Below are 8,990 nucleotides of genomic sequence, written 5' to 3' on the forward strand. Positions count from 1 at the left end.
AAACAAACGGGTAAAAGAACAAGGATTGAACTGCAAAAATTATCTAAGCGCTTCATTTCCTGTACGTACTAGGATCAGTCCAGACTGCTGGTTATGCCTCCCCTCCAGCAGTGGCCTCAGCACAGAGATCTGCTCTCTCTGTACTCCCAGCCAAGATTAGAGGGTTCTATCCCCCTCAGGGCTAGTTCTCTGTAGAGCCAATCAGTGCACACAGTATTAAGAATGGCTTTATCACCAATGGCTGCCTGACTAGTAATAGATTTTTGGCCAATGACACTGCAGGATGTTTCAATCTTACATGTCCTCAGGGATGCATAGGCTGTTCAAGCTTCCTGCTGAGTCAAAGCAGCCTCAAAGCCTCTGTTTAAACTGCACTGCAGAGATCAAACACCACCTGCAGGCCAGTTTAGGAAATGAACTCTGGGGAAAAGTCACAGGCAGAACAATACAACAAAAAGCATGCAAAACCCCCGTTTTGCCAATAGGTACACTAGCTGTTGGCAGTGTGCACAGCAGGGGGGCGGGGACCTCCATCTTGTTTGCTTGCTAAAGTCCATTTACTGCAGGCCCAGTTTACCAGTGGACGTCGCAAGCTATCACTCCATGGCTGTGAGCATCGAGGAAAAAGCAGCTCGGGCGCAGGATCCCTTTGCTTCTGCTCAGATCTGAGCTGCAGGGGAAGGACAAAGCTTTGGTTTCCTTGGCCAGGAAATCATCCTGGGCAGTCTAGCCACAGAAGAGCGGTAGCTGTTTAGAGCCTTCAAAAGACAGCTTCCTTGGCTCAAGTGCTGCCACCTTTTTGATTTTATTTTAGGCCTCTCGTTTTTCTGTCTTTATTTTAGTTTCTTTGGAATGAGGACAGGGCGAGGAGCCCTTCTGTTGGGAAAGGGAATGGAATCTGTATTGGGGTGGGAGGAGGGTGGAGCTTGGGGATGTGAATGGGGGTCTGTTGCGTGCTTAAGTCTGACCTGGCCCTGTCTTTTTTTTTTTTCCTTTTCAGGGGTGGAAGGCTTCACGACTCAGGAGGACCAGGAAATGCTCTCTCGCATAGAGAAGCAGGTGAAGAGGCGCTTTGCCATTGGCTCGCAGGTGTCTGAGCACAGCATTGTCCAGGACTTTCTCAAGCAGGTGAGAGCAAGGGAAAGGGGGTGCCAGTAGGAGGTCTGCTTGGGATTCAAAGCAACCATAGGTTTCCAAGATTACCAGAGCTTTTTTTTTGTAAGTTTCTATGCTTTTATTTTTATTTTATTTTTTTTAAATATTGTTTCCACCCCTTTTCTTATCTGAAAGCATACCGGGAATGTAGGTTTGCTGTTCCTGCAGAGAAACTGGGACTACAAGCCCCAGTATTCGTTGAAATTTAAGATAAAAGCATACAACAGTGCTACTGTACTCTGTTCCATGCCCTTTCCCCCCTATCTCCCACCTTCTTGTGCTTTTTGGGTTTCCAGTGTAGTACAGAACCAGAGCTGGGATCTAGCACATGAACCTTCACTTGCATTCCCCACTCCTCCCGTGTCTTTTCTCAGCATACCCAGTCCCCAGCTGGGAGCCACGCAGCAGGACTCCTTATAGAACCCTGCACCTGTCAGCCCTAAATCCAGATGTTAAATGTCACCATCGTGTGATGGCTTTAGCCATCCCCAACTCGTCCCCTCAAGGGGCTGAGCGTGCTACCTCTGCATCATCAGCCAACCCAGGAACCTTCTCATGGCAGTGGTATGTGCTGCTGCTGCTGCTGAGTCAGGGGTGGGTGTGTGTACAAATTCCATTTTTTAATGGAGACAATGGGGAAACCACACAGTACTGAAGTCTGGCCTGGTACTTGTGGTGGTGGAAGGGGGCCTTCTAGAAGCGGTTTCTTTCTGTGCCTCTCACTGGTGCCTGAGATGTGAAAAGGCTTTGGATGTGCCTTCTGGTCCAGCTGGCTGTCTGCACTGAGGCCTACAGCTGTGCCAGCTTCTGACTCTGTGACTTTTCCTCCTCTCGCCTGTGGCTGCAGAAATACCCTGAGCATGCCATCTACAAAGTGCTGCACCTCATGATGCGTCGGGGAGAGATCCAGCACCGCATGCAGCGCAAAGTCCTGTACCGTATCAAATAAGGGGCGCAACGCTCCCAGCCCCAGAGCGAGACCGGCTGGCATAGGTGGAGCGCCAGCAGCTGCACTGCTTTACCAGGGAAGGCCCGGCGACAGCGCCAAGATGCCTGGTCACAGCGGAATTCCTGCAGCACTGCTTGCTGAAACTCCCACACTGTAACGTGACTTAGCTCGTTTGCTTTTCTGTTTACTGCTTTTCTAATGTTTCCTCCCCCCCTTGTGTTTCTCCTCTGAGATCAGTCGCAAAGATCTGATCTTAGAGGAGGATTGTCATGTGGTAGAATTTGAATGTTCCCACAGGTGCAGCTTGCTCCTCTGGGTGTGTGGAGGATCGCAAACCTTGCTACGGAGATTTGCAGCTCTTCTGATGCTCTTTGGCTGTGACTGTCAGGAGCTCCCTAGCAGGGGTGTACAGCACGTCTCGAAAGTCCAAAATCTGCCACATGATTGTAGTGTAGTGTGTAAAGAGCTCCCTTCTAGTAAATCCTGCCAAAGCTGAAGGAGAGGGTAGAGACTCTGCACCCCTCCCTTCATTCAAGAAACGTGTGATGGTGGTAGTTACTTGTTTGGAAGTGGCATGTGTGTTTCTGCCTGCTCTTTTATGGGAGGAAAGGGTCTGCTTCATCATGGCAGGAGAGGGACCTTCAAAGATCTTGGATTAGGTAAATAGAATGGGTGGAAAACAGGACAATTACCCCAGGCCCCACATGGACTGGTTCCCTGGTCCTGCTTTTTTTTTAATCGGCTGTTGTGTGCAGCCTCATTTCTGTCAGGCAGTGGGGCCTGCAAGTGGGCGGTGACATCCTGGTGTGTTGGCAGCTGCCCCCTTTCCATTCTTTCCTCAGGCTCCACACCTCCCTGGGGCATGCCTTCATAAACACTGTCCACAGGTCGGGAAGAAAGAAGCCATTTCCCTCTGACCATTTTTGTGACTTTGGCCTTGTTTCCTTAGTGCTTCTTCCTTCACCCCACCTGGCTGTGAGCTTTTTTTTTTTTGGCTCTGATGTCTGTTCCTCCACCGGGACCTAGGCCAGTGCTAGGAAGAGTTGCCTCTAATCTTTCCCCAGCCTCTAAAACAGGCATCCCATAGTGATGTCAGGGGGTACCCAGGACCTCTGTGTAGCAGAGCAGTGTCGCCTGCTCCTGCCTGTACAGGATGTTTTATTGTGAAGTCCAGCTGAGCCACTTGCATGACCTCTGTCCCTGCCATAGACTGCAGTCCTACCCAGTGCTCTTCTCTCTGCATGTTGCTAGAGGAGGAAATCTGTTCTGTGACCTGCCCCCCCCCCTCCCCCACCCTACCTGTTGCAACCATTTGATAGAAACAAAAGTTTATTTTAATATGTATTAAAAGGCAGGGGTGCTCAAACTGGTCCTATGGGCTCCTTCCCAGCAAGTCAGGCTTTTAGGATATCCCTAATGAATATGCATGAGAAATATTTGCATGCAAATCTCATTAGGAATATCCTGAAAACCTTACCGGCTTGGGGGGGGCCTGCCTCATAGACCCAGATTGAGCACCTCTGTTATAAGACATTCTCTGTTTACCCTGATTTAAAAACCTAAGGTAATGTAAGTGACCAATGTATCAGAACACACTCTACTTGACAGTGACAGGCCTGTGATTGGTGATCTCTGCTGTCTTCTGATCATGGTGGTGCAACCCAGGTCATATCAACCTGATGACTAAACGAGGTTTTCCCACTCTGGTGGGAGGGTGTGTAGAAAGTATAGATCGACAGTTTGGTGGCTATCTAAACTGGATGGGGTGAAACTGTACATTTTATGTTTAAAAATAAATAAATAAAAATTTGAGGGAGACTTTGTATGTTTGATTTGACAAGTGTTGACTTTCATGAACACCAGCACAGGCCTCTGTCTGCCTTCTGTTACAAGATCATATTGGGGTACTGGAAGACTTCAATGAAATGGTAAGCAGACATCTAAGGAAGCAGTACAGCGATGGTAAGAGGGGAAAGTGCTCCCTACCAACTCTTTCTGGGCCTGACTGGCTTGCTTGACACTGGTGTATATAGCTTTATAAGTGAGTGGTCTGCTGCTGGTCACTCTTCAAGTGTCTATGCCTGTGCAATGACCATTTTCAAAACTTGCCCACTGGCACTTCCCGGCAGTGATGATTTCATAAAGTCAGCAGCCAAGGAAAGAGTTATTGTCACAGATCTGTCTTTGGATTTATTTTATTTATGACAAATTTCTATCAACCTTTACATCTGGCTCCTACCTTTCATCTTCAGTGACTTTATAAAAGATGTTTAACCATTGGTGTTAGGGTCGAAGTTTCAAACAGTGAAAGAAAACCCTTTTCTGTCGATAAGCAGGGCTGAATTAGACCTGATCTGTGGGTAGCAGCATCGAATGGATCTCTCTCTCCAAGCTAGTAGAGATTTTGCTGTACTGAGTAAGTGTGGGAGTTCTGTGTGCAGGCTGCTGTGTATCTCTTTGGTCTTTTTGTCTGCACTTTGCATAAACGTTTTAGTCTTCTTAGATAGGAAGAAGTGTTCATTTTTTTTTTCTATTTTCAGTCGCCCACAACAGCACTTTTCAGTGCTACCCACAAAAAATGAGAGATCTTTCTTAGGATGTCTAGCAAGTCAACCAGTGGCTTCAAGACATGTCCCTGTGGTCATATCATGTTCAGGGCAGCAAAGATAGCCAGCCTTAAGGTTAGTACTGCAGGCACATCAGACTGAAGGAGCAGCCACAGCAAGAAATCTGAGGCAGAATCCTCAAAATTTGGGCTTCACCAATTACTATTGTTCCTTTATCAAAAACTACTCATCATTGACAGTCCCTCTAACTGCTATGACCAAAAAAAGGAGCCAATCCCACCAACTGGTCTCCAGAAGCCATATCAGCCTTTCTGGTGCTCAAAGAGGCTTTTCAAAATAAGCCGTGCCTCTGTCATCCTGACCCACATCGCCCATTCATCGTTGAGGTCGACGCATCGGATGTTGGCGTGGGAGCAGTTTTAAGCCAGTATAGTGGATCTAATGTGCTCCATCCTTGCTCCTTCTCAAGACTGTTCTCGTCTGCTGAAAGAAATTATGGAATCGGAGACAAAGAATTACTCGCAATCAAGCTGGCCTTTGAGGAGTGGCGTCCTTGGCTAGAAGGTGCACAACACCAAATTGTAGTGTACACCGATCACAAAAATTTCGAGTTCCTCAGAAATGCTCAACGACTCAATCACCATCAAGCCAGAGGGTCTCTGTTTTTCAACAGATTTGACTTTCTTTTGAAGTATCGTCTGGGAGAGAAGAACACTCGGGCTGATGCCTTCTCACGATCCTTCTCCCCTCGGGATGTACCAGATGAGCCCCGTCACAACATTGACCCCAGGAGAGTGGTTCTTGCAGCCACTTATGCGGTACCTGCTGGGAAGAAGGTTGTGGCCAGAAACCAAAGGAAGAAACTGTTAAAGTGGGTACACGATTCCTGTCTGGCTGGCCATCCGGGACAGAGTCGTACTTTGGCAATGCTACAGCGGTACTATTGGTGGCCAACCATGAAAAAAGACGTTCAAGCTTATGCGAGTTCATGTGCTGTTTGCGGCAAGCAAAAGCCGCCCCCCGGACATCCTTGGGGTTTGTTACAACCTCTACTAGCTCCGGATGAACCCTGGACACATATAGCAGCTGACTTTGTGGCAGACTTGCCACCATCCAATGGAAACACCATTATTTGGGTCACAGTTGACCGCTTTTCCAAAATGGCACATTTTGTAGCATTACCAGGATTACCCTCCGCTGTGGAGTTAGCGAAACTCTTTATTAAACACATCTTTCGCCTGCATGGGATGCCTAAGCACATTCTATCCGACAGAGGAATACAATTCACTACTAAATTTTGGAGAGCTTTATCTAAAATATTTGACATTGCATTGGACTTAACCTCTGCTTACCACCCTCAGTCTAATGGACAGACTGAGAGGATGAATAGAACACTGAAACAATTTCTGCGATCTTATGTCAACTCAAGGCAGAGCGACTGGGCTGTACTACTGCCGTGGGCAGAATTTGCTATCAACTCATATCCTGCTACTCCCATGGGGTCATCTCCCTTCCAACACGTCTATGAACGACAACAGCTTCCTCCTCTGCCAATTCCAATATCAGGGGCTTGTCCTGCCCCCCAGGCTACTGTAGCAGAGTTATCTCAACTTTGGAAGCAAACAAAGGAGCTACTCCTTAAAGCAGGACAAAAAGCAAAGATCATCTATGATGTTCACCATCAACAGGCACCACAGTTTCAGCCTGGAGACAAAGTCTGGTTGAGTACCAAGTTTCTCCGTCTTAAACTACCTTCTGCACCTCACTATGTGGGACTCTTTGCTATCCTTTGGCGACTGGGTAATCTGACATACAGTTTGAAGCTACCTTCATCAATGAAGATACACAATGCCTTCCATGTCTCTCTGTTAAAACCATTGATACTCTCTGAGTTCTTGAAAAAGATCTGGATAATGAGGACAATATCAAATATGCTATGGACCAGAAGAAAACTCATGGGAGCCGCTGGCCAACATCATGGACAAGGACATGGTAAGCCAATTCTACCTTCCACACCCACGTAAACCCAGACCACCAGGGACCTGGAAGGGGCCCTTTGAAAGGGGGTACTGTTGCATCCGTCGGTCACAGATGGCTGCGACCACTCTGCCTCAACTCTTTTTTGCCTTTCTCCTCCTCCATGGGTAAGATGGCTACCTCTGATGCTGAAACCCTTGGCGTCTCCAACTCTCAACATGGGCGTCCCCGTCCGCCATGCTCCTTCCCGTGGCCTCCTAGGGCGTGCGTGCGTGTGCGCGCGCGCATGTTGCCTACGCTTATCTACACATCATGGCAAGAACCTTGGGGGCATCCCCACTGCATGACGTCAATACCTCTGGGTATTTAAGCCTCCTCTTTACCACTAATGAACAAGTTAGCAAGGACTTCAGTTTAGTTACTCTGACCACTTCTAAGCTGCTCGCTTAGAATTCTCGCTACCTTCCAAGGTATCTCGCTCCTGAAGAAGCTCTGGGCACCCGCTCCTCGGGGGTTTCTCTCTCTAACTAGACAACTGCTCCTCGGGTTCTCTCTCTTCTCTTACAGGATCATCTGTGCAACCGGGTACTCGCGCCTCGAGGGCCTATTCAGCTCCGCATATCCTACAATACATACCTTGGGTCCCACCTTCATCACCCACCAGGAGGATTCCTGCACTACTCTTCAGTGAGTACCTCTGTGATCCAGCTCTCCATTTCCACCCACCAGGTTCGGCTTATCCCGCTCAGCGGAACACTACCAACCTTGTGCATCTGGGTGAGATTCTCCATCTGAGGCTGTCTGAAAGTATTGGCATCTTGCTGGAGTACAGTGCCCTCTCTTCCTGCCATATTACCATCTTTCTACAGCAGTACAATAAAGCTTTCCATCTACAGAGTCTGTCTCTGAGTCTAGCCTATCGCAGTTATTCCCACGGGGCCCCTCCCTGAGGGAGGAGTCATCTCCACCGTGACTAAGAGTCTACACTATGCCACAAACCCAACAACTGGAATCCATAAAATACATATAATAAATACAACTGTAACTCCAGTCAAGGTACATAAAATCATGAAATGGGGTTTCCTCCACTGTTTTAAAGGTTATCCTTTCCAAATTTATTTGGTGAATTCTGAGTTAGGTCATGCAGATGGAGAATTTGACCTTATACGTAACAGCAAGAGTAGAGTATAACACCATGTCTCTTTTTTGACTGACTGGACAGGGAGGATAGCTTTCAATACCCCTCCATAAACTCTAATCCCTAATTTATCTCTATTGGCTGGCTAAATCAGTGTAGACAATTCAGAGTTTCAAACTTCCAAACATTTAACTTTATTCTCTGGATGAATCAGTCAGTCAACTATGTATATGGATGTGAAACAAGATAATGTTTTTGTTAAATGAATATATCTGAAATTCACAGGCTTCCAAACAGAATCACATAAAATGCCAATTTATTTAGGAACATAAGGGTACATTCCTTCTCTTTGTTTTCTCACATAACTCCATGGGACAACCTGAATGGATGGTCTACCCTCTCAAACAATATCACACTCCCAACCCTGTTAAGGACAGGTGTTTGATCTGTAGCATACCCATATGAACATTAACATCCAATGGGGACCAAATGCAATTTCTGTTTACATGTTTTACTCACACCTTTCTCCTAGTACAGGTTCCACTGATCACTACACAGTAAGGGACACTGGAGCAATCCTCTTCCAGGACTTGCCCTCTTCTGAACTGGCCCACTTCCTCAGAGGAAGGAATGATCGTGTTTTCCTTTTGCCTCCTGATTCTGTCTCTCCTTCAACGTTTTGGTTAATTCCTTGGGAGGAGGCAGAAACCCACTAAATGACACTCCATGGCCAAAAGCCTTGCTCCATGAGGAGGAGAAGAGCACCTTAAGGTCCTACTTCACTTGGGAGGGTCCCTGGGCCCTGCCAGTCTACATGCTAAGTACTCCAGCCGTTCACATACTATAGCAGTGGTTCTCAACCTTTTTTTTGGCTAGGACACCCCTGACTGATGCTTCTCACATGTGTGACACACTGAACATGTGACCGTCATGGGGCTAAATGTAAACATACACTCTGCATCCACAGGAACCCCCTTGACCCCCAACAATATGTGCAGAGCAGAAATGGGCATTACCCATACAACGCACCCTACAAAAAAAATATTCTGGTTCTGATTACGTTTCAGTAAAAGCAAAAACTCCCATTACTGCCAGGCACAATACCCCTCCTTATGAAAAGGCAGTAATTTACTACTAATGCATGTCCTATTAAGAAATCACAATAAATAAGATTGATTCAAATGCCTACATGCTAGTAAAATAC

The 8,990-nt window shown here is 47.1% G+C and overlaps 1 protein-coding gene across 1 annotated transcript in view; it reads left to right on the forward strand.

Moving 5' to 3' along the window:
• MCM5 (minichromosome maintenance complex component 5) overlaps positions 1–3,922 on the forward strand; it is a 44,251-nt gene extending 40,329 nt beyond the window's left edge. Inside the window, exons 15-16 of the mRNA XM_029590419.1 lie at positions 1,001–1,128; positions 2,003–3,922. Of these exons, the coding sequence (XP_029446279.1) occupies positions 1,001–1,128; positions 2,003–2,104 (230 nt within the window). The 3' untranslated portion in view covers positions 2,105–3,922. The remainder of the gene's footprint in view (positions 1–1,000; positions 1,129–2,002) is intronic.
• Positions 3,923–8,990: the final 5,068 nt, after the last annotated feature.

Source organism: Rhinatrema bivittatum, chromosome 2 (genome assembly GCF_901001135.1).
Source record: "Rhinatrema bivittatum chromosome 2, aRhiBiv1.1, whole genome shotgun sequence".
NCBI lineage: Eukaryota > Metazoa > Chordata > Amphibia > Gymnophiona > Rhinatrematidae > Rhinatrema > Rhinatrema bivittatum.